Source organism: Mytilus californianus, unplaced genomic scaffold (genome assembly GCF_021869535.1).
Source record: "Mytilus californianus isolate M0D057914Y unplaced genomic scaffold, xbMytCali1.0.p SCAF_1, whole genome shotgun sequence".
NCBI classification, from domain to species: Eukaryota; Metazoa; Mollusca; class Bivalvia; order Mytilida; family Mytilidae; genus Mytilus; species Mytilus californianus.
In genome coordinates this window covers 97,730,244-97,758,048 of record NW_026262581.1, presented here as the reverse complement: position 1 = coordinate 97,758,048, position 27,805 = coordinate 97,730,244, and the positions used below count along the sequence as shown (strand labels likewise).

At 31.5% G+C, this 27,805-nt stretch overlaps 2 protein-coding genes across 3 annotated transcripts in view; one reads left to right on the top strand and one right to left on the bottom strand.

Moving 5' to 3' along the window:
• Positions 1 to 15,991: 15,991 nt before the first annotated feature.
• LOC127726797 (uncharacterized) overlaps positions 15,992 to 27,805 on the bottom strand; it is a 12,466-nt gene continuing 652 nt past the window's right edge. Inside the window, exons 2-3 of the mRNA XM_052234254.1 lie at positions 23,305 to 23,565; positions 15,992 to 22,641 (exon numbers count right to left, since the gene is read on the bottom strand). Coding sequence (XP_052090214.1) covers positions 22,364 to 22,641; positions 23,305 to 23,565 — 539 coding nt within the window. The 3' untranslated portion in view covers positions 15,992 to 22,363. The remainder of the gene's footprint in view (positions 22,642 to 23,304; positions 23,566 to 27,805) is intronic.
• Positions 27,708 to 27,805, top strand: part of LOC127726778 (uncharacterized) — a 26,767-nt gene continuing 26,669 nt past the window's right edge. For both annotated transcript variants that reach the window (XM_052234244.1, XM_052234236.1), the window contains exon 1: positions 27,708 to 27,790. The gene's annotated coding sequence lies outside the window, so the exon portion shown is untranslated. The remainder of the gene's footprint in view (positions 27,791 to 27,805) is intronic.

The window sequence follows — 27,805 nt, the reverse complement described above, 5'->3', positions numbered from 1 at the left end:
GTGCAAATTTATTTGCTGCAACTCTTATAAAGCCTTTTTCTCAAATGAGAAAGGTAAATATGCTAGATATACCTTACTGCAGAAGTGATGAGATGATCAAATAAAGGCAACAGTAGTATACCGCTGTTCAATAGTCATAAATCAGCCGTAAATTTCCTACTTGACAACATTTAAGTACGTTTCGACAATACAGTTTATCGACATATTGTAGGTATTCCTATGGGCATCAATTGTGCCCCTTTAATAGCAGACTTGTTCCTGTACTGTTATTAATCACAATGTATGGCCAAACTCAGTAAAGATCCGTCTAAATTCATTTAATTAATAAATTCAACAACAACTACCGTTATCTTGATGATATTTTTCTTTAGATATTCAAGAATTCTCTAAATATACTGCCGAAATTTACCCAAAGGAACTTACTTTAAATGAATCAAATAGCTGTCTTTTCCTAGATCTAGATATTTCAGTTTTACACCAGAAACTCTACACAAGAATTTACGACAAAAGGGATCATTTTCTTTCCTATTGTTATTTTTCCTTTCTTGGACGGTAATGTTCCTTTGGCACCGTCTTACGGTGTTTAAATATCCCAACTCGTTCGCTATGCCCATGTCTGTACGTTTTGGATTTCAATGAGCGTAATCTATGTATTACTGGTAAATTATTAAGTCAGGGATTTCGTTACCACAAATTACTTTAAACCTTTACTAAATAAAGGTTTCCATAGATACAAATATTTTGGTTTGCAGTGTTTGCCTGTACATGTAGACACATTATTTTAAACGGAATAGAACATTCTAAATTTTACGGCAATGTTGTTTACCGAGCCCGGAAATTTAGATACGATCCGGGTAAACTTATTAATCCTTTGAATAAACTTATTCTAAAGGTTACCAATTCAACACTGTAATTAGATCTTTGAATATTGTTTAATTGGTATAAATATTGATTGTATTATCAGTAAATTAAAACCATACTAAATTTTATTATTAGTTATACACATATGCACTTTCACGGTACTACAATCTGCTGCTACATATACCTTGGCATTGCACAATGTCATGCTTTTCTCTGACTGTTAATGACGTCTTTACACTAAATCAATTGGATGTTGGATATGTACTGATAGATATTTTAGTCTTAGATACATGATTTTCTTTAAATTGCTATTGTCTTTGTACTAGCTGTCAGTAACTGCGAGTACTCTCAGATCTGAAGTTTGTGTCTTTTTTGTTGTTAGGGATGTATAAATACCCTGCCATGTCCCGTCTGTTTGTTAGATGTTTTCTGCTTTGTATCGATCTGATGAGTTAAGCCTTTAAAACTGATTTTTATAGTTTGTTCTTATGCTGTACTGTTACACCACTGATCCAGGATAGGGGAGGGTTGAGCGCTCATAAACATGTTTTACCCCGCCACATTCTTGATGTGCCTGTCCCAAGTCAGGAGCTTGTAGTTGTCGTAGGTTCTTGTCTGTCATATTTTTTTTTCCTTAATTGTTTTGTTATAAATTATGCCGTTAGTTTTCTCAATTGAATTGTTTCATATTTTTCATAGTCGACTATACGGTATGTTTTTTCTCATTGATGAAGGCCTTACGGTTGCCTATAATTGCTTACATCCACTTCATTTGAAATGCGGTGGATAGTTGTCTAATTGGCAATCATACCATATCTCCTTATTTTTATATTGATTGGACACAGATTAAAAAGGCTAAACTATATCTCCATTTATTTTTATTCATATTAATGTAATAAAGTGCTTTTGTGTTGCATTTGAGGTAATCTACTGTCGCCTTAACTTTATATTTACAATAAATGTTGTAGAAATGTACTTTTTCTTAAGGAAAGATCAATTAATGTGACTTGAATGTTATTGTTTTATTCTTTCTATTAATTTTAAAAGTCTAAAATTTGATTCGTTTGCAGTTAGTCTTATTCAGGGGGACTGTTTATCTCATCAGAAATTTCACAACATATATCTCTACGATATCGAAAGTCATATCAGCATTATTATCAAAAGAAATATAAGAACAAAGTACTGTTAGAATTATATCCTTCTGTCTTTATGATTATTACACAGCTACTTCTTAATACAAATAAAAAGCTTAATTGAAGGCTAAGAGGTTATTTTTTAACAGTAATACTACTGTAATGTTTAGATTTTCATGTTATTCATTTGAAAATATTTCCTTTTTTTTTACTAGTTATAAAACTCTCCCATTTACTAGAGGCTAAACATATTAATGCATTACACTTCAAGGGAATAACTGAATATTCCTTTTAACCATGAACTCTCAAGGTAATGGAATTTCCATAAAATCCTTAAAATTTTTTTTAATTTATCTGCTTTTTATGTAACGTTTTTTTTTATTATAAGTCCGGCGTTCTATATTTATAAGCTTGGTATCTTTCATGAGTTTTAAATTTGAATTTGCTCATAAGTATTTGATTCTTTCCAATATAAAATTCATTTGAATTTGGTTTCAAGTATCACTGAAGGGAAATAATTTTCGAAAGGGTGATTTCTTGTTTGTTTTTATCAGTGCTTTTGCACTGGATGCATTTCGGCATTAAAACATGAGAATGATTTAAATGACAACTCAAGGTATGATTGTCAAATTTTAACGTAATCCTCCTGATGAGAATTCGGGTGTTTCTTAAAAGGTCTTTTGCATCTTTAGTCTTGCCATAAAGAGTTCAAATTTTATTTTATTTCAAAATTTTCAAGAAAAGGCAGCATATTTGTTTTTTATCAACGTTTATCTATTTTGATTATGCTATTGAACAAAAAATAGCTGCACCCCAAGAACCTGAATGCTTAGTATGGTGTCAATGAACTTTTTTCGAAATCAGTTTTATCATTGAACAACTATTATATTTCCTTAATTGAGACAAGGTATATATCACAGACAAAAATAACAGGTGTTATATTTTTCTATTTTCTCACACGCACGTTCAGTCTTTTCCCTGTAACTCATTTAAGAAATGAAAAATTATTGATTAATGCTCATAAGAACGATTGGGATTTCTCTATTAATCAGATATATTGTGTCATCTGATACAATCATTATAATAAATAAACTAACCGATAATGTGTTCATTCATACTTCTTTGTCGTTCTAGACAGACGGCATCACATGTTTTTTCGAAATATATTTTAGAATGTGAAAGTTATACAGTAGTGAACTTCTCCTGCAATTGTTCGCACAACAATTCTAGATACTTTTTCTTCTTATTGTAATCCATTTTATGAAGAAATGAAATAATTTAATTTATTTATTCTATAGGAACTTAAGAAAATAAGAGGGAAAAGAAAATAATATGATTGTGACATGATGGAATGATGATGACTCCTTTTTTCCAGGTTAGGGGAGGGTTGAGCGCTCATAAACATGTTTAACCCGCCACATTCTTTATGTGCCTGTCCCAAGTCAGGAGCCTGTTATTTATTGGTTGTCGTTAGTTCATGTGTCATATTTCTTTTTCGTAAATTGTATTGTTTTAATTACGCCATTAGTTTTCTCGTTTGAATTAATTCACATTTTTCTTGTCGGTGCCTTTTATAGCATCATTTTTGAAGGCCATACGGTGACCTTTAATTGCTTTTACCTTGGTCATTTGAACTCCGGTGGATAGCTGTCTCATACCACGTCTCTTTATTTTTAAAACTCGTCAGATTTTCACGAGGTGCAAACAACAACAAAGTAGCCGATTTTGTAGTGATCGTAGATACTGAAAGCTAGTATCTATAACTTTTAACGTTTTTATTAGGGCGTTACTGATGAGTCTTCTAAAGACGAAACGCCCGTCAGGTGTACAAATTATAGACCTGGTAGCTTTGATGATATTTTTTTCAGTATGCAGCCAATGGATTTATTGTAAAGACATCATAAACAGCCTGAAAGCATGACTTTGTGAAATGATATAATATAAGTAATCAACTAAGGAAGGTAGAGTCATAAGTTTTCACAACTGTACAGCAATACATATTTAGTTATGTTTTGATTTATCAAAATCAAAATCAATGCTATTACTGATGAAAACAATATTGAAACCCTTCAGGAATAATTTTATCTTAGGGTTCAATGAGTTTACATTGGTCATATCTTAATTTACGGGCTTTACAGACAACACTCACATTTCCAAACCAATTTTTTGTAAGTATGAAATAATTTAGTAAACGTATTAAGTAATTTTTAGATAACGAAATCCCTGACTTGATAATTTACCAGTTATACCTAGATAACGTACGGGCCTTCAATGCCGATCGGTAATGTGAGGTGAACGTTCTTTGAAATCTTAAACATCATTACAGACACGGGCAAAGCGAACGAGTAAGGACATAAATAAACCGTAAGAAGTTGGCATAAAGAATATCAACGTCCAAAATAGGAAAATTAACAATAGCTAACGAAAAAACCGTCTATTTTGGCGTAAGTTTTAGCTTCCCGTGTGAGTGAAACCAAAATAACCAAATATAGAGAGGGACAATTAATGTTTTTTATATTATTTTTTATATTATATTTATTCAAAACAAGTTCCCTTGTGTAAATTTCCGCAGTATAATTAGAGAATGATGCCTCATAAAAAGAAAAATAGCATCAAAGTAATTGTAAATGTTATTAATAGATATAAGAAGATGTGGTATGAGTGCCAATGAGACAACTATTAAGTTTATCAATCAAATAGAAAAGGTGGTCGTAGCAAAACTTAAATCCTGTGGATATACTTTAGAGCCGAAACGTGTATAGATGTTATAAAAAAAAAAATTTACAGCCTTAACCATCTCAAAAAATTCAAGTAAGTATATTTAGTATATTCACCTTTTACATTACAGAAAAAGGCTTTATATGAGTTGCAGCAAATAAATCTGCAATCCGATTTTTAAAAGACCATTTAATTAAATAGGAAAACTTCTGTTTTGTAAGATTATTTGTGAGTGTAGTATAGAGACTCGAATAGTCAAAACTATCAACCGAATTGGACGGACTATCAGAAGCACGCAACGTATGTAAAACATCAAAAGAGTTTCTTACACTTAACTTCTATACTAGTAATTTCATTATTAATAAATGCCGTATAACAAAAATTAGTATATAGTACTGTAATTTAAGTAAAGGAACTAGTTACAGAACGATTTAGTAGTAGAAAAACCTACTAGAAGCCGATATCAAAAAATGGTTGACGGTTTGTTTGTATAGTTAAAGTAGCCAATACAAAGAAAGGACCCTCAAATGTTCAGAGGATTCCTTAAGCTGAAATCTTATAATCACACGATTGTTTTCTATTTGACTATGTGTAGATCTCACGGCCTTGCATGTAGAAGAATGTACAATTTGATACTTAAGAACACATGTGTGGTATGTACGTCATATCTCCTCTATATTGTTGGCTGATCTGTCGGCCGATACTCACATTTGCGGGTACTTGAAGTTTTTTTTTATCTTAGAGATGGATGTATGCTACTCAAACTTTATAAAACGTTACCAGTGTTGGAGCACACAGTTGGTGAACCAGGGTTATGTCAAAGAACGTCTCGTCCTTTTTTCTTTAAAGGTTCGTCGGAATATACCAAGACCTTGTTGATAAATATTTCGTATCAACTTCACAAATAATACATGATGGTCCTGAAGTATAGATTTTAGGTACTGATGTTGTTTATCATCTTAATTACGTGTTATAGTGTTCTTTTATTTGTCCTTGTAAATTATTAACCTTTACTATTAAGTCCATTTTTGGTAATATCTTTTTGGGGTGGCTCGGTACTTATACATCCCGCCATTGTTATTGTGCTATGGTCATTTGTTTATATTCTTGTCTTTCATTTTTGCTTATTGCTTTGTCTATATGCCATTTTGTTTTTCTTTGTTAACATATTTGTTTATTTTTATAGTGATTAAGATTATAACACAATGTTGACTGCTGTACCCCTTTTTTTGACATTTTTGACTATTATATCTGTTTGTTTGTTCACATATCGTTGTCAATATAATGGAATTATATGCGACTTTCATACAAGTGAGAGGTTAAGCTAGCTATAAAACTAGGTTTAATCAACAATTTTCTACATAAGGAAATGCTGTACCAAGTCGGGAATATGACAGTTGTTTTCCATTCGTTTGATGTGTTTGAGCTTTTGATTTTGCATTTGATAAGGGACTTCCCGTTTTGAATTTTCCTTGGAATTCGGTATTTTTGTTATTTTACTTTTCACTTACAGTTTTATTAATTTCCAAATCATTTTCTAAATGTGATATCCAAAATACTAGTATTCAGACATTTATTTTTAAATATGAATCAAGGGACTTGATCCAATTACGCTAATTTTATCAATTCGATGAAAGATAAAGGCAACAGTAGTATACCGCTATTCGAAATTCATAAATCGATTGAGAATAAAACAAATCCGGGTTACAAACTAAAACTGAGGGAAACACATCAAATAGAAGAGGAGAACAACGACACAATAGAAACACAACACTAAAATGCAACACACACAGAAACGAACTATAATATAACAACAAAATTGAGAATGGAAATGGGGAATGTGTCAAAGAGACAACAACCCGACCATAGAACAGACAACAGCAGAAGGTCACCAACAGGTCTTCAATGCAGCGAGAAATTCCCGCACCCGGAGGCGTCCTTCAGCTGGCCGCTAAACAAATATATATACTAGTTCAGTGATAATGAACGCCATACTAAACTCCAAATTGTACACAAGAAACTAAAATTAAAAATAATACAAGACTAACAAAGGCTAGAGGCTCCTGACTTGGGACAGGCGCAAAAATGCGGCGGGGTTAAACATGTTTATGAGATCTCAACCCTCCCCCTATACCTCTAGCCAATGTAGAAAAGTAAACGCATAACAATACGCACATTAAAATTCAGTTCAAGAGAAGTCCGAGTCTGATGTCAGAAGACGTAACCAAAGAAAATAAACAAAATGACAATAATACATAAATAACAACAGACTACTAGCAGTTAACTGACATGCCAGCTCCAGACTTCAATTAAACTGATTGAAAGATTATGTCTTCATCATATGAATATCAGGCACAATCCTTCCCGTTAGGGGTTTAGTATCATACCATCATAACATATATGAGAAGAACATAACCCGTGTCATGCCAACAACTGGTTTTTAAATAAATGTGTTTAGTGCCGATGCAAAGACCCTATAAGTGAATCAATATTAACGCCAAAATATGCAATCTTTAATGACCTGACAACAGTATCGTAACTATATCCCTTCTTAATAAGTCTATTTAAAGGTTTTGTTAGCTTCAGAGGTGAATACTGACATTTTTGTGCTTTATAAAGAATATTTCCATAAAAAATTGGATGTGAAATACCTGAACGTATAAGAAGTCTGCATGTTGAGCTATATTTACGAATGATGTCCTTATACCGATGATAAAATTTAGTAAATGTTTTGACTAGTTTGTGATATCGAAAACCCTGGTGTAATAATTTTTCAGTAATACATAAATTTCTCTCGTTAAAATCTAAAACATTGTTACATACACGAGCGAATCGTACAAGTTGAGATATATAAACACCGTAAGATGGTGACAAGGGAACGCCACCATCTAAAAATGGATAATTAACGATAGGAAATGAAAAATCATCTCTTTTATCATATATTTTAGTATTAAGCTTTCCGTTAATGATATAGATATCAAGATCGAGGAAAGGGCAGTGGTCATTGTTAGTATTAGCTTTATTTAAAGTAAGTTCAACAGGATAAATTTCTTTAGTATACATACTGAAGTCGTCATTATTGAGAGCCAAAATATCATCCAAATATCTAAAAGTATTATTAAATTTGTGTATCAGATGTTGTTTCGATGGGTCTATGCTGATTTTTGTCATAAATTGTAACTCATAGCAATACAAAAAAGGTCCGCAATAAGTGGTGCACAGTTAGTCCCCATTGGAATTCCGATAACCTGACGATATACGGAATCTCCAAAGCGAACAAAAATGTTATCTAGTAAAAATTCAGGGGCATATATAGTATCAAAGCATGTCCAATTGACATAGTTTTTTTGTTTATTGCTACTAAAAAATGACCTAAAAGAGTTTGAACATATATATTCACATTCTGACTTTTTAAATGCCCATTTAATTAGGTGTGGGAATTTTTTCTTAATGAGAATGTGAGGCAATGTGGTATATAGGGTAGAAAAATCAAAACTTTGAACAGATTCAAAATCACCAATATATGCATGCAATTTATCAAGTACTTCCAACGAGTTCTTGACACTCCAAAAGTAATTAATTCCACTATTTTCGAAGGCCTTATTTGAACAATTCATTATCAGGTTTTTGATTGTACCAAGTGTACTGGTAAGAAGAATAGACAATTTAGTAGTGGAACAATGGCTTGAAGACGAAATGAATCTATATTTGTAAGGTGTTTTGTGTAGCTTAGGAAGCCAATACATAGTTGGGACTTTCATTGTATTTGGTTCTGCTTGTAGAGCGGTAGCTAAAAGTTTATGTTTGTTACAGATGTCGTTTTCTGAAAATGGAGTCAGTTGGAATGTTGGTGAATTGGTGATTTCTTTTTTCAGAACCTCAATGTAAAATTTACGTCAAACAATAATAATATTATTAGCAGCTTTATCAGCCGGGACAAAAACAAATTCCTTGGCTAGTTCTTTTAGTTTATGTTTGATACGAGAAATAGGTTTATTGTGGTTATTGTTAAGAGTAAAATGTTCTTTAAAATGTTGAATACGTATATCAACTATGTTCATTACTGAATTAAAAAAAGAGTCCAAAGATTTTTTGTCAGCTTTTTCCCGTTTTATCCATTTCAAACAGTAAGTATGGAGTGAGTCGTGGATGATATTACGACACTCATTCCAATTAATAATTGACGGGGGACGATATTTAGGTCCTTTACTGAGGAATGATTTTAACTCTCGGTCTTGAACGATGTTAAGATCTCCTGTTATAACATGGGAAATGGTCCATAAATGTATTCGGAATTACTGCAATTACATAAAGTAGGTGTATTTTCACTGATATTAACATCTTTACACAATTGGCTATAATTAAACACAAATTTCCGGGTAGATTTCTTGTAAATATAACAAATAAGAGGGAGCTCAGTATTATCAAAATATCCCGGAATTTGTTCTTTAACAGAATGGTCGTTAAAAATACCGGCAATATTAACAAAATCAAAACCTTTATTGACATACTTTATTTTAATAAACTGTTTTTTATGATCTTCAGGGCGATCAATTTTGGGAAACAGTTTAGAATAACAATATGCCATTATAATTTGAACGATTTCATACTTAGGACTGCTATATGAAATTGTGTTGCAATCCTCTAAAATTTTATTTAACTTATTAACCGGTAATGAACAGAGCTTTGTTAACAGATAATGTCTGCCGTTGTTTTTTGAAATAGAAATTAGGTCCGAAATATTGGTATGATTGGTCCGAAATTTTCTTTGATTGCGATTTTTTCTACGACCATGAGAACGGTTTTTACGAACAGTTTTAGAAACTATATCCAAAATGTTAACAGAATCGGTTCTTGATATATTACCAATTCCCATGATATTATCATTAAGACCGAGAGGGTAGACTGTCTGTAATTTTTTAATCCAATTTAATTCAATTATTTTCCGCGATCGTACAAACTTTGAATGAGATTCACCAGGCTGCTTATTTACTACTTCTAAAGGTTGAACTGCTAAATATTTAATAGGATGATTGTGCTTCTTAAGGTGTTGATAAATGATACTTTTGAATTTATTGGGTCTTTTAAAACGATACAGATGTTCTTGAGTGCGTTTAGATAAACATCGTCCAGTTTCACCTACGTACTGAATACCGCATCCCGGTTTGTTTCATGTGAGTAAATAAATTATACTGTTTGTTTTTCAAGTTATATCAGTTTCAAAATTTAAAGAAAATGTGCGACCATTAAACGTGGACCTTACCGTATTGTTGGTGGAAAGACGGGGACATGTAAGTCATTTTTTGGCATGACACTTATCGATAGAAGGGTAACCACGATTTTTATTGTTAAAAATGTTAGCGATGGTAGTATTTTTAGATAAGCGATTTTGAAGATTGAGACGTGTAGATACCCTTGGCCATTTTCCTGACTTGGTACAGGACATTTTAAGAAAAAATAGTGGGTCGAACCTGGTTTAGTGGCTAGCCAAACCTCCCGCTTTTATGGCAATGTTAAATTTAACATTAAAATGACAAGATTACATGACAGGACTACAATACAAATAAATGGGAGAACATACAGGACAGAGACACACACAAATAATAGCTATTAAAAGGTACCAGGCTTATAATTTAATAAGTCAGACGCGCGTTTCGTCAACATAAGACCCATCAGTGACGCTCAGATCAAAAAAGTTCAAAAGCAAAAACAAGTACAAAGTTGAAGAGCATTGAGGACCAAAAGTTCCAAAAAAATTGTTCCAAATATGGCTAAGGTTATATGCCTGGGATAAGAAAATCCTTAGTATTTAGAATAATTCATACTTTTGCAAACAGTAAATTTATAAAAATGACTATATAATAGATATATACATGTTAACAGAATAAAAACGAATACGTAAAACAACCTAAATCAGCACATAAAAAAGGCACAGCCGAACAACGTATTATATGTTAGCAGAAGAGATCGAAGCACAATGTGACGTCACATATAAATTTCTATAAATTTCCAAAAAATAGGATAGAGTTCAAGATTAGGTTTGTAAGACTGATATAACATGTATTAATAACAATGAAAATTACAATACTTATTAATATACAATTGTGGTAGTAATTAGATAATTAATTGTATTATCAAACTATGTCGGTATGTCTTCTAAATCAAACTGTAAACCAAATACATCGTATAAATTTAGTTGACCCAAACTAAAATCTTATAAATGAAATGGGTGATTAATTATCTTAACCGTAACACACGAATAGAACAGAAAAAATAAGATTTACAACTACAAACGATAAGACATTTGACAAAATCCGATGAGAATAACAAATATAATATCGAAACTAAATACATGGATTTTGGATAGGAAAATACCGTGACACGTCTTATAGGAATGCGAAGTCACACTCAGCAAAACAGTCACAATCGGGAATAAGTCACGTTCGGTACTTAAAAGATCAGACGAAGTAATGGCAAACCACAATCTAACACGTGGTAAAAATGTCCTTTGTTAGTTTGGACAAAGACACATCGTATATGAATCAACCATAAAATTTACGGAGTGTCATTTTTAATCTGTCCTCCTCAAAACTTTGTTGGAGCAGTTTCTGCGTTAGGAGCACACTCTTGTATATGAAGTCCGTATAGTGTGAACATTCACGAGCATAACGTTTCAACTGAGATATGTAAACACCATACGAAGGGGCAGCGGGTATGTTACTGCTGAGAAATGGGAAATTGATAATTGGGAAGTTGAAATCGTCCCGTTTATCATAGATTTTCGTGTGAAGTCGTCCATCTGTGTCAATATTGAGGAAAAGATCAAGGTATGAAGCAGTCCTTCTAGTATCAGTAGTATCCTTAATTTCAAGTTCACTGGGATATATGAGATATAAGTATTGGCTGAAATATGGGTTATTCAATGATAGGACATCATCAATATATCTGAAAGTAAAATTAAAGAATTTCGCAAGGTGCTTTTTCTTTTTGTCTTTTAGAAGGTTCTGAATGAATTCTGCTTCATACGAGTACAAAAACAAATCGGCCAGTAGGGGTGCACAATTAGTACCCATTGGAATACCGACTGTTTGTTGAAATATCAAACTCAACAAATACATTGTCGATCAAAAAGTCCAGCATTTTGATAATATCATCTTCAGTAAATGTTCTGGTAGATTCAGTTTGGTTCTTCACAAAATATGAATTATTGTAACCCAAAACAAGAAATTTGTATCTACGATTCCCATTTTTATAGAAAAAGCTCTGTTTAATGAGATGGTGAACACATATTTCACTGTGGGTGTTACGTCAGAAAACGGGACCCTAAGATGTTCGATATATATTTATCAATAAAGGTTCAATGTAATGACTTTGACTTTTTTGTGTAGCTTATCTGGACCTTACTATTATCATAGCGAAAGGCCATTGACGCATTCTAAATAATTAGTACAGGGGATTGACTCCATTAGCCTCATCTTGAATAATTTTTAAAACTAATTGATGAACAGAAAACATTGTCGTGTCTTATTCCCTCCCCTCAAAAATATTATTCGATGCCAATGAATCTGTTTTCTTAGAAATTAAAGACAACTTTCATTAAACGATTACCAAAGCATGTATGACAATTAACCATTACAAGAAAAACTTCGAAGACCATACCACCTTAGGCGACAGAGAGCTGTAATTCGAGTATTTTTCAAGATATGATATTCATAAAGCTATTTTTTTTTTTTGGTTTCGAAAGGTTTATAAAAAATATTGAACAGTACTACATACCTTGAGGAATATCCTTTGAGATTCTTGAAGCTTCCGATTGTCTGGTTTATAAGGGCGTGTCGGTCTGTTTCTTAGCTATTGAACACGTGATATATAAAGCTTAGGTTTCATTGCTGACAGTAACTCTGTAATTTTCATTTTTTATACATTTCTGTTTCTATAGTAATTGGAATCATTGACCGGCAATATTTCCACTTGATTATGTTGACCAATATAAAGGGTCTAGTTTTATGTTTTTTTTATCGTTTACTAATAAGACATTAATAATATATCGACTTTTATAGATTTTGCTTTTTCTAAAATAATATTCTTGATGATACGAGTTGTTTCATTGGCATTCATACCACATCTTGATATATGTTCTCAACAATACCTGCAATTATTTATACGATATATTATATGTAAACAATCTATACTTTTCTAAAAATACACATGAACTTTTTTCCACCTCCACTCATTCCAATTTAATATTTTCAATGCTAAAACGTTTTTACTACAAGGTTATAGAAAATTGAACTTTTTAACACAAATATAGATTTATATTGTTGAAGCATGATTCCACCTGCAGAAATGATTTCAAAAGTGGTATTTCATACTCATCCTATCTACATTTATATTCCTTTAACTATTTAAGACATCATCTTTTATATTTCTTGTTTTTTAAGCGGTATTAGCTTCGAATTTGACAGATTAAGTTAAAACACATAAAATAAGGATTTTTCATACACATGCAAGAACGGTCCATTAAATAAAAATGAGCTATTTAATAGCAGTAAGTTTTGTTCAATTCTGTCACAATAAACCTATACGTTACTGTCTTACAAATCAAAGCATCGTTGATGTTGTGATCCAGCCATATTTATAGCTAGTCTAATATTCTTTCTGACCATACTTTTTTCAATATTTTTTTCTCTTTTCATTTCCAATCTTACTGTAAAATTTCTATGTTATTGTCCAAAAGTAGGTAATTTCCCAATATTAATGCAAATATTGATATATATATATATATTATATAGATATTTCAATTTTAGACTATGTAAGATTTTTTTTTTACAAGAATGGAAAGGGAAATCTTCAAATAAGTAATATATTTTTTTATATGCCATTAATAATAACTGGCTTAATAATTTCCAGAAAGAGGCCTTAGAAATGCACTTTCTCAACAACAAAAATTAAAAAAAAAAATAATAACTATTTTTTATCTAAATTGGTGTTCATTCTTCATTAAGAAAAAATACATTTCCTGTATTCAAATTTAAATGTACAAATACCAAATGATGAGATAAATTTTATTGCAGAAAATGCTCAGGTAAGAGTTATGCAATTTTGTATATTATTGTAATCAAATTTCTGATAATTGTAACTAAATAATTAGAACTTGATTATTGACTTATGTCAGATGATAATGACACTGATTTTACAAGTGAAATAAAATTTGCTTGCATTTTTTATACATATTTTTTAAATTTTTTTGTCTTTTCTTTGAAATAAAAACACACATCTGATTAATCATTCAGCTAGCTAGCAAAATTAACAGAATATCTTAGTGTAGTGTAGATTAAAATAAATAATACATTTGTAGGTTTACTATTGAGGTCAAGAATTTGTGTATTCAGTTAGGTGTGTAATAAATTGTGTCTATTTAATTATGTAACAGGTCATGAGATATTAACTGTGGTGAATTAAGCCTGGGGTCGTTTCCATTTAATACTTACACCTTTGATTGTAATTATTTGAAAATCATGACAGTTGATAATCATACTGACTCTTACTTGCCTATGGAAAGAATTGGAGTAATATCATTTCAAAAAAGTGTGGGAATCAACTTAGATATATTAATACACATGTTGACCTACATTTCATTGAACAACAACTTACACAAGCATAAGATACTAATATAATACTTTCAAAATTCTTATCAACTGATTCAATTGATGTACAAATACTTTTTCAAATTAATTCATATAAAGAAAATCATTATAAATTTTGATTTACAAAGGAACTATATGCAAGTGTATATCTAAAATAAAAGGGTTGTTCGACCAATCTTTTCTTAATTTAAGGGCAAATAACACGTCAAAAGATGGCAGTTGATGATTAAAATGGTGTAGAAAGTTTCTGCAAGTCATAAAAACACATAATTAGCTTCATGATATGTCTTCAACTTAGTATTCTGCACCATCTCCAAAACCAGAGTGATCGCATAGATCCAGCATGGCTGAATCAAAAATCAACCCCATTTGGTTCCATATGAATGCAATCTTTGATATTACCTCAGTTGGAGGTCAACTGTGCATGTGCTCAGTATATTCAGGTGTTATAGAGAAACTATGATAGACAACATAAAGATTGATTCATCGACTGAATCAACCCGCAAAAAATTATTCTTTTACAGGTTTCTAGAAAAACGAGCATGTCCATTATATTTTTTATGTATGATAACTAAATAAATGGAGAATGTGTCTATGGGCCACAGAAACCCCGCTTGAAAATATGCATGAGTCAATGTACTAACTATTGACATTTTCTTTCCTTTTAAAGTTAATGACATATATTTCTACATGTTGTCATTAGAAATTGCTTGCCGGTTTGAGTGCTCTCAATGTTCAATAACATTTGGTTGAGGCAAACTAAAGTTAGAGAACGGAAACGACAGATTTAGCAATTTTTCCATTTATAAAGGGGCTTAACTCAAGATCAGTAAAAGTGACGCCACCCAATTTCAAACTTGACCTGTGTTTTGTGGTAATAAGCATTGTGCATAAGTTTTATAATATTTGGTTGAGGCAAACTAAAGTTAGAGAACGGAAACAAATTTTGGGGACGTACTCGACAGACAAGGGTAAAACTTAATTCCCTCTCCGCTATGGCGGGGCATAAAAAAGCATCATTATACTATTGCACATGTATTAATATCTATCTATTTCTATCGGGGTCACATACCCATCGTAAATCTTCAGAGGTGGTGTCGATTGTTAATAATATGGCGTTCTGTCCAAAAATGTTGATACTTTATAAGGATTTCATGTATTGTTAACTGTTTCCTACGGAATTATAGTAATTTAAGTATATTATATACCTGTATCAAATCTGAGAGTTTTAGTCAATTCGGTGGACATGAGGCTGGCAGCTTTTGTTCAATTAAAGTCAGATAAAATAACCTGGTATGTATTTCTTAATATAATATGGATTCACTAAGTTTTATTCTGAAACAGAAAGAACTGTTCCACTTTTTCAATTAAAGGTAATGGGCTTATATTTCATGAACACTATTTTTTCAATGAACTCGATGAAAATATGATCAAGCAATCTAAATAGAAAGTATTCAATTAATATTGTTTTGGTAAACTCTGATATGTCATTGATGGTAGGAATCTTATAAAGGTACAGGCATATACCAATTTAAATGATTGTAGGTCACCTGATTTTGAATGGTGATACTCATGCTGCTCAAAACGATTCATCAATTGCATCATTGAGGCAAACTAAAAATGAAGTAAATGTTAACCTTTATTTGTTTATTCTGCAAATGTAGAGATTCATAACAACTGTTTGTTAACAGTAACACAAATTTGATTACAAACTTTACCTGTTAATTGAATCAAGCAAATACCACATTAGAGTATTAAGGCATATAACCTTATTATCCATAACAAAAATAAACATAAAATAAATCCTATTATTAATTATGTACTATCTATTTTGTAGGCATTTATACTCTCATAACTTTTGATATTTGAAGATAAATTGCCATTTTGAAATAATCAATATGTCATACCGTTTTCATTTTGTCATTATAAAACTGTTAACATTAGTAAACAAATTGACAGTTGTTAATCTGATGAAATGAACTAGTTCATATTTTTATGCATCTAATCAAGAAAAAAACTTTTACAGCATACATACACGAGTATGTACAAAACCAAAGCAGTTAAGTTTCCTGATTTATTTAGGAGGACCATTAATCAACATACCGTTTGCTGACAAAATATTGAAAGATTCCAACAAAATAACTTTTTGGTATTACTATGGACAGGTTTTAAAACAATAATTTAAAAACTGTTTGTTTTTCAAATTTAAAATAGCTAGCCATTTATGGTCCAACTAACAAACAAGAAAATGTAACTTTTATGCATTAAGTTAACACTCTAGTAGTTCAGCTGTTAGTCCTAAACTGAAACAGTATGTCTGAAATACTAAAAGCCCCGATTATTTTGGCTGCCATTAATGATAAGCACATGCCAACAACCGAAATGCAAGTCAAATTAACAGTGCACTGGTTAAGGTAACAGGTACATAAATGGGCAATCTCACTGTTTTTTATGAAATTTTGCAAGCAATAAGAGCATGTGGAACTGCATATGAATATCGAAAAATTATATAAGTAACTTTTATACTTTCGGATAAATAACAAACTGAATATTCTGTAGAAAGGAGTACAAATGTCTAGGATGCACGTAAATATTGAAAAAAATATAGAAAAAAATTACTTTAAATTGCCTTTTCTCAAAAACGTGTCCTACAAATTTTCTTTAAAATTGACATGTTATTGCCACTGAAATTTCCATTTTATTTACTTGTATATGAAAATTATACGGGGTCACCAAATTCGTTTTTGATGTATAAATCATTCAAGTCTCTTAATAATATCATAAAACGTCGAATAATATAATTTCTAGCGATGACGTCAGAATTATTTTTGCCTTTTCCGCTTGTTTTCCACATTATATAGAATATTATTAAACTATTCTTACTCAAAAAACGAATTCAGTGACCCCCTATAAAATTTATATCAATATAACGGAAATTTCAGTAGCAATAACATTTCATTTTCAAAGAAAATTCGTGGGACAGGATTTCCAGAAAAGTTAATTTTAAGTCAAAATTGCTGAACTTTTTAAGTGTATTCTATACATTTGTAGTACTAATTTCCGAATATTTTATTTGCTATATCTCAGAAAGTATAAAAGTAATATGTATAAATATTTCGATATTCATGTGCAGTCCCTCGTGCTCTAGTTGTATGCAAAATTTCATAAAATTCTGCGAGATCATCCATTTACGTACCTGTTACCTTGGTATGCTAAATAAAATCAGCATTTTCTAGCTTAAACCTGCACTTTTAAAAAGGTGCCACTTTCCCAATTATATACGTCCCAGACATTTCTTTACTTTTGCCATCCTGATTTTAATTCAAACACAAGATACTGATATTTTCTTATGTACTAAATTACAATTTTTGTGAGAAAAACATTAAACAAATACAATATACAAGTATAAAAAATTTACACTATCATGTGAATTTATACACAAGTCTATTTCACACATAACTGATCACCAGTCAACATTAACTATCATCGACAAGGCTTGAGATTTTGTGGCATATCAAAAATTAAGATATAAACTGAGTATTTAAAAAAAGATTAAATTGGTATAGTGGTTATAATGCCTGGTTAAATGATTAAGTGTAAAATTTTATATCATTAACATCAATAAAACAAAAGTTACAAAACTTCTGTTTTGCACATTTTTATAAAAAGAGAATTTGATTTTTTCTAAAATATGGCAACCTTAAAGGGAAAGGTAAAGCATGATAGAATCACAAGAGCAAAATAACATAAATTCTATAAAAATATTTTAATATGGTATACAAGCATTACCACAATTGTTCAATTCATAATATAATCTGTACTTTGTATCGAGTTGTGAAGGTTTGAAAATATTTTTTTTATCTAAAAGGGTTAACATTATCTCCTTTATAATGGTATAACATTCTGGTTGCAGTCCTATCCAAACAACTTAACTGATTATTGACTACTTGAATGATATACCACTACACTGAGTGAAATTGGAAACTTATGCAATTAAAAAGACCTATGCATAGTCATAAAAAGGGGACATGTTGTGATGTGCATATGTAAATTTTAACTACACATCTTATCCCAGCTGAGATTGAGCAATGTGTTTTGCTCACTCAGGCCCTAATATGGTGAAGTGATACTAAAATGCCCAATACACCCCTTACCCGGGTTGTAATAGGGCTAAGTAATCTGCATGTGTTTATGTTCACATCACATCTTACCCCGGACTGTGAAAGGGAGAAATAATCTGCAAATGTGAATTTCCACTATATATCTTAACCCAGCTGTGATTTGGTGAAGTTATCTGTGCACTTTCTGTCCACTTCACCTCTCATACAAGCTGTGATTGGTTGCACACTTCAATGCCAATATAACCCTTACCCATACTGTGATAGGGTGAATTGAATTACACATGTAAATGTTAACTTTTCAATGCCTTAACCCCACATATGATTGGGTACAATAATCTTCACACTTCAGTTTACACTACATTCTGTGCCAAAGCTATGATCGTGTGGGAAAATCTGCACATCATCATATCAAGCAACAAATACAAATTTCATGTTTTTGTTCTAATCAATTTGGGATCGAACCCAGAAGCTCCTGCACTTTAGACAGTTATTTGTCTCTCGAGTTTATTCCACTTAATATTATAAATAAGACATAGAAAAAATGGGTTTAAGGTGATGAAATTATTATCTCAAAACAAAGAGGATACTTTCAGGCCAGGTCATAGATTTGAATTGCAAATAAGCACCCTACAAAAACAAAACAGATTCTTTTTTTGGTTACGAATTCAACAGTGTCAACATTGGACTTTGTACATCCTATATTCTTTTCATTTAAAGTTAATTAAACTAACGGGATGGCTCCTCGACAAACATCTCTAACAGGGAAAAGTGATAGATCTGATTGAGTGTCTGAAAGATTAATAAACAAGAATGTGTCCATAGTACACGGATGCCCCACTCGCACTATCATTTTCTATGTTCAGTGGACCGTGAAATTGGGGTCAAAACTCTTATTTGGCATTAAAATTAGAAAGATCATATCATAGGGAACATGTGTACTAAGTTTCAAGTTGATTAGACTTCAACTTCATCAAAAACTACCTTGACCAAAAACTTTAACCTGAAAGACCAAAAACTTTAACCTGAAGCGGGACAGACGGACAGACAGACGGAAGAACGAACAGACACACAGACAGAAAAACATAATGCCCATAAATGGGGCATAAAAATACAAAACTTATATAGACCACATTTTCTTTATAAAATTTGAAGGAAGCAATAGTTGTCAAAAGAAGAAGGCACATCTGTTATAGTGCTGTCTGTCATATTTGTTTTTCATTTTGTGCTATTAACTTCGATCAGGCTGTTAGAATTGTTTGACTTTTGTTATCCCTAGGGCTTTTAAAGCTTAATTTACAAAATGGGTTTCAAACATGTTGAATGAGACGTTTTTACCAGTAGTTTATTACATCCTTGTTCTTTAATTATTGGTGGATAATTGTTTCATAAACAATCATGCCACATCTTCTTTTTATAATCCAACAAAATCTGTTTTACTGATTTAGAATAAGAAGACAGAAAATTTGCCTGTAAATTTTCATGCTTGAAAATGTTTTTTTGGAAATTTCAAAGAAGAGAGGAACGTGTACTACACTCAACTATGTTTGTCCATCCCCTATAAACCACTATACTAATCTTGAAGCACAGAATCATTATAACTTAAATTGCATATCAATTTATATTATGCATATAGTGTATAAATATAACAAAAATATTAAATACTTATGATCAGAAATCTATAATACTGTAATACAGAATTTAATGCATTTTTTTTATCATTTTGAATTTTCAACTTTGGGACACAATTTGATATTATTTACTGTGACTTGACTACTGTCACATATTGCAGTTTAATGTCATTTGAAGGTAAGGTACAATTTTTTAATTGCTATAACACTGTCAAATTTAACCTTTAAACTATTCCCTCATCTGTTCACTATTTCATATAAAAGGGGGAAATGAAGTCGAATTATTTGCCATGAAAACTCTCCTAGAGCAGTTTGATTAAATGACTGACAAGTTGATCTGTTTGACTAGATGTAACAAAATGCAATTTGTTTGGAATTTTTTATTAACTGCAATATGTAGAGAGAAACACTACCAGTCAAGTCCTCCAATTTATTGCATTTATAAAAACATTGTTTAATTTCTGAATTTACAGTTTACCATATAGACAACTTATGAACATTATAATGTCATAAATATATTTAAAAGATAAAACATTAACTTATTGCACTAATATAAAACAAAATCAACAATCATACATATTTGAGGTAGGGTTAGCATAGTATTACCTAGGCGGGAAAACCCGGGTGGGAAAACCTGGGTTTTCCCAGGCTGGGCAATACTCCTAGAAATGGGTAATACTGGGCAATACTGGGAAAATGATTTTTCATGCTTATTTTTACACAAAATAGTAAAGACTTGATGTAGCTTAATAGTATTATAGCTAAATATATACATTCTATACAGATAACCATTGAGAGTCATTCCTGAAGATTGAAAATTCAATTTCTTCCTTTTCTCCACTAATTCTATGTAGGCAGAATACAAGTATTGGACATTTCAGGATACCTTGTTAATTTCCAAGCTTTGTTTCAATATTAAATCCAAGTTGAAAAAATGCATTCTATTGCAGTGTTTAAATGAATTGTAAATTTTAATTGTTATACAATCATATTGCTAAATAAAACAAGGGGACAGGCCTTGAACACTTATAGTAATCAAAAGGCTGATTATTGTTATATAAACAGATCTGTATTATAATCTGAATAATTACTTATTAATTAGTGATGTATATAAACATATGCTAAAACTTAGTAAACATTTTTAGTAATGAACAAAAATGTTTAAAAGTTATTTTCCTTACACATGTTACATAGAATTGTTAATTCTTAATATTAGTTATATTTATTAAAAAGAACAAATTGAATTCTTCGACTTTAATGTATTGTATTTGTGATTAATCACTGAATCCTCTTTAAAATTCAGGCCAGTATTTCATATTACCCAGTATTACTCGGTAAAACCCGTGTTTTCCCAGTATTTCCCACTGGGCTGGGCAATACTCATAAAACCCGGGTTTTTGCCAACCCTGATTTGAGGTACATTACCATATAGGAGGGTAAGAATGCCCTTTACCGTCAGGCGTAAAACAGTCATTTTCGGCTACTGTTAGCATCCAATAGGTTAAAATTATATCGTGATTCGTCAAAATATCCTTATCACGATTCGTCAGAGGTCTCAGTTACCGTTATTTTTTTAAAAGAATTTAACGTGATTTATCAAAATCAGTCGATTTTTTTATCATCATAAATAAAGTACATTTTATCGTCTTGCACCAAAATTACTGTTAACGTGATTTTTTGTTTAATGCTCTTCATATCTAATACTGTCAATTCAGAAATTTTTTTAGGGACCAATGTTTTGTGCCATATATCAATTCTCAGCAAATTTGTGTATTATTACGTTTCTACTGCTAATATCTGTACATGATGTCATTTCATGGTAGCATAATATGTAAAAAGAAAAATGTTTTGAACAAATACAGCATTTCTTTTTTAAGTTCATTGATTCAATTTATAATTTTGGAACTTAAAGAAATTATAAAAAAAAAAACATCAAATTGTCGAATAAAAAAAAAGATATATCAACAGTTTATGAGATTTAGCTATTTACTGTACATGTAGTTTCTCCCTGAATGCTAGCAGAGAGAATAAACATAAACAACTTACCTGTTCCCTAAATACATTTGATAAACTGAAGAGAATAGTCTCTATCCAAGACTCAGATTAAACAATTTTGTACATATATATGATGCCCAATGTACACACATAAGTTAGTCCAAGGCTCCTAGCTATGAGTCTGTAACTTCAGTAACAAAATGTATGTTACAATATGTAACAAATAACTATTATCACAAATTAAAAAAAAAAAAGCTGGTTCACTGAGGGTATGGTGGTGGTTGTTCCATTGGTGGGGCACTAGCTTTTACCTCTGGGTGGTCAGTGTATGCTGTGGTTGATGAACCAACATATCCAGTTTGAACAGGTGTTGGATATTGCGGATATCCTTGTGGTACCTGTTGGTAGCCTGTGTTAGGTGGGTAGTATTGCATCTGCGGTGCCTGGTACCCTGCTGTGTAACCTGCTGTGTAACCAGCTGGCTGTACAGGATAAGTCACTACTGTTTGTTGCACTGGGTATCCGGACTGGACTTGTCCTATAAAACATTAAATTTAGTTCTTTAACTTACTGGGTCTTGACAGGCAAATATACAAAACTAAGAAAAATAATAAGAATAAAAAATCATGATTAAAAAAAGAACAGAAAACTCCATAACAAAAAAGAATAAAGAAAAGCCCTACAAACATTCACATCAAACTAAAGATTAAACAATATTAATACCACAAAAAAAGGAGAGGGTCCACTAGTATTGTAGTTAACATATTCATGATGCAGAGTTTAAGGGATTCTTGTAACTCCTTTAAGTGTTTGGAATGAGCACACTGATTTAATTTCAGATCATCTGCCACATATTCCTTTACTTACATGTGAAAAATGGGATGCAAATTATTAAAATAGTGTTTTATAATTTAACAAGTTATTTACACATCTCCTACATGTAAATATGATTTGATTAATGTACCAGTATATGCCTATAATTCAGAATTCTGATCCATCTTAAAATGTGCAGTAGAAACAGAGCCAGATTGGCTAATTTAAAAATACCACAGACATTAAGAAAAATGTGTTATGTTTGAAAACATTAACAAAACTGTCTGCATACATTGTAATATAAGCATGAAATTTTACAATAAATGGCAGGGTGTCATGACAACTACAAATTAACTGTAGTACCAGTTCTAGGGTTTGGCTTACTTACCTGCAGTCACAACTGTAGTACCAGTTCCAGGGTTTGTCTGACACACCATTCCTCTAGCTCCTCGACTTTTTCTACAGCAACAGATAATGGTAACAATAACTGCAATCACAACACCCATTCCCACTACCATTCCAATTATAGGCCATACTGCTGAACAACAATACTCTAAAGACCCATAACCACAACAACCAAAGGCACAATATTCATAATATGATTCACTAAAAATACTGTATTTGATACACTGTCCTGCATCTGTAGTTCCTGAAACACATTTAAAAAACATAATGTCAGATAAACTGCAATGTACTGATCGTTCATTTAAAAGATATATGTCTTATATAATTCATGTACTGTATATACATTGTATATATGCATGTATCTGACAATGCACACTTTGAACATGTTAAACAGGGCAGTTCCTTCACAAATGTGTATTTCTTGTACAGGTGTCTGCTTGTAGAATCAACCATTAAGCCAGGAAAGGGGGAAGGGAAGTTTTGACAAATGCATACTATGTAATAATCAGGCAGGTTTGATGGAAATCTTGTTGCATGAATGTGCTATATGTAGGTCTAACAGCTCTAAATAAAAATGTTGATTAAATTTGTGAATGTCTTCTATATTTAAACACTAACTTGCTATTTTAGAATTTTAGAGATAAAATTGTTCAATCAGAATTTTTCTAATTTTTAAAATTAATTGAATGAGATTTAAAATTTGGTTGAAATTGGCTAGAGTCAAATGAGTGCCTGTAAACATTATTCAATAATTCAATTATTGTTTTGCTCTCTCCAGGCACACCAGCTTCCTCCACCAATATAAAACTGACAACCAGGAAAGAGGGCAATAGTGTTGAAAGTGACATTAAACACCAATCAATCAAGCAATCATATTTTCTAGCATGTCTAGATCTAGTGTAATATTCTATAAATACATTTATAAATTGTTACATAAAGTTAGTTTATAATACAACAGAAAGTAGTCAAGTTATTTAATATCATGATGTAAAAAGTTTTGGACTAATGTCTGTTTCAAACTTTGTATTATCATGATGTATTGGTCAATTAGTTGATATCCCCTTTTGGACAGTAAAGACTAATTCAGCTTTCCATAAGAATGTCCAGGTATTACCATGTATGATTCAAACTGTTTCAATTAGAAATACATTATAAAGGCCACTTATATTCTTAGCTTACATAAGCAGATCTGTCAATCAAGTTGCAATATGGGCACCCATCTTTTATTTGGTTTGCAGAAATGTTTATTTAAAAAAAACATAGCTATATATATATTTACTATTTTTAGTGATATCACTCTGTGGTTATAGTAAGTCTCTGTATCACTCACTTGACTTTGTAAGGCTGTATGTATCTTTAATTCACTCTTGAATGTACTGAGATGTATTTTAATTTCAAGTGGGTTTAAACTTAATATGAAATGAAATATGAAGAATTATTATACATGTATATCACGTATATATGTGTAAACAAGTGGCTGTCAAATCAACATCAAACCGGATTTTCCTGCAAGAAAATGATATTTGCAAATTGGGACCCCCAAACAGGATAAAGAAAAATTAATGAATTTTTGTAGGATTCAGATATAGAAAGACCAAGGTATATCTTGACCTCCTATTTATCATAAGTGACTTAATATTGGAATTTAGAGAGTATATAAGTACACACACATTTGTTCAGTAGGGGTGGGTAGGCAGAAATCATGAAGTCAATAATGAAAGAAATATGTTAATGAGATTATAACCTTATCTAATATGAAACCATAGAATCTTGTGGTAACTCCAACAACTTTCCAGAACCCACTTTCAAACTGTTGTTGTCTTGTTTCTTCAAAGTATCAAGATCTGCATCTACATTGTAAGCCTTTTAAAGTTATCCCATGGACAATGCTCTAAGTACAATGTATCACTTTATGCTACTTAAAGGTCTATAACTCATCAACATTAAAAGCTAAAATCGTGAAATTCAAACTTGACCTTTTTTTAGTCTCAGGAAACAACATACAATGTATCTAAATTTGAAAAGATTTCGTCAAAACATTTTCTTAAGTTACACTTGTCTAAATTTGAAAAGATTTCGTCAATGCTTTTTCAAGTTATTGCACATACAATGCTCGAAGTATCACTTTTCACTACTTAAGGGTCTACAACTCAACAACTATAAAAGCTAAAATCATGAAAATCCAATTTGACCTTCATTGAGTCACAGGAAACAACAAAGCTAACTTTGAAAAGTCAAAGCATTTTCATGTTATTGAACATACTGATTGGCAGCCGCCCGCCTGACCAGTCCGCCTGCCCGCTGTACATCACCAAATTAATAACCGATATTTTCCTTCAGAAATCTGGTTAATAAAACGTGTAAACATATTTCAGTATGAAGTTAAACTGTCATGACTGTGCAGGACATATTTACTTAACTAATTGGAAAATCTATCACTTTTTAAAAGAATTTTAGGTGAAGAGATGTTATATCTAGCAGTCTAATTTAATTGGCACTGGCTAAGATTACGTTGAAAAAAAATATGAGAGGCCCATCATATGGGTTATCAGTCTGGAGTTGGTTTCACAAAAATACTTACAACTAAGATTGATCCTAAGTCATGAACAATTCGCTATACTTCTGATCAAGCTTAGTCTTAAGTAATTTTGTGAAACCGACTCCTGGGTGTGAATTTATGGCTAGTTCATTTCCGCTCATAACACATATGCAAAAACTATCAAATTAATGCTAAGTATATATATGATAAATATAATGTACATATGGGATTTAATATATTACTATTCCAAGCATACATGAAATGCATAAAACATTAAAAGTAACAATAACACTACGTAACCATAGACACAGGTATTATTGTTATGTTCGTGGGTAAATCAGTTCCTAATACACTTGTCCTAATACAACCTATCATTATGCAATTAGTGGGTATCAGGTACGTTCAATCCCAATACACGTTCGCCCACTGGGTCCGTTCGCACCTTATTTTTATATTCAAATATTTAATGTTTTTTAGATGTATATATATATCAAATGCTCTATATTGTAAATGATAGCTGTAATACAACATCAAATAAACATATATATATATATACATATGTCTGCCTATGTGTAGTGACAACTGTAAATTATACATTGTACCTTGTCCATCGGATTTCTTATGATTAAAAAATACCAGGTGATAGAATATTTATAAAGTGCCTAGAAAATCAACCTGTTAGGCGATACACTGTATCAAAGGATGTTATTGAACTTTTCAAAAATAAGAACAAACAAAACAAACGATCCAGTAGCAAACCACTTCATTCAAAAAAATCTAAAAGTTACTGCAGTAGAAAGAGTATTTGGTACAGAAATTTACTGAAAAACTAAAGACTTTTGGATTAAAAAATTAAAAACTTTAGAGCCTGACGGACTGAACACTATGAAAGGACGATAGTAAAAAGAATTATGAAAAAAGAAAAAGCGCGGCAGATGAACTTCATAGAAGTTATTGTGACGTAATGTATCCAAGCGATGTAATTGTTGTTTCAATGTTGTAAGTTAATTCCAATGAAGAAGGACGTAATGGCCGAAATGTATAGAAACTTGCGTTATAGTTTTTATTATAAAATCAATCAGTGACTTTCAAATGACTTTATATATATCTCAACTTTAACCGTGCTTATTTGTTTTCAAGGGGGGGTTCGTACGAACCAATCTAACCCCCCTGGCTAAGTATATGTTGGTACCTTCAATCTTCTTTACACATGGGAATAAATGCTCTGTAGGTACTTATGGCTGACACGCAACACCATAAACACCTAAAAAAAACATGTGATTTGTGGCCCAGTTTTTGTGTTATTCTTTGTGCAACAGTTGTTGCAAAATCATTGTGACGAGTTTGATAGCGTTTTGGTATCTTCCGCCTTTCTTTTACAAGTCTTAGATGAATGAACTTTGCCATAATCGTCATGACAATTATTTATTTATTATTCATTTCGTCAAAATAATTAACATGATTAATAAAACACTATACATGCTAAAGGAAACCACTTTATTTTGAAACAATTAAACAAAACATATTTTTAGCAACACACTAACTAAAACATGATTAAAAAATTATTCAAAACAAAACCATTTAAAAGGGTGCAAACGGACCCAGGGTGCGAACGTGAAAGGGGGCGAACATGAATTTGGACGAACGGACCCGGATTCCAATTAGTGTCCAACGTTTTCAACGTAATCGTAGCCAGTGCCAATTTAATTTTCGTTACAATATCTTAACTTTGGATACAATTTCAGTTCAGATCAGACATTTATTGAAATGTGCAGCTAATCTTAGTCTTGCTGCCTACCGAGGCAAGAGCAGACTCTCACAAGATCGGTTCCCCCCTTTTCAATCAAGTAAACACAACCGACCTTGACACAGTTAATATAAATATCAATTGATATCATAAATATGTAGCCTGTTTGGTGGAAAGTTAAGGGTATGTACATTTGTT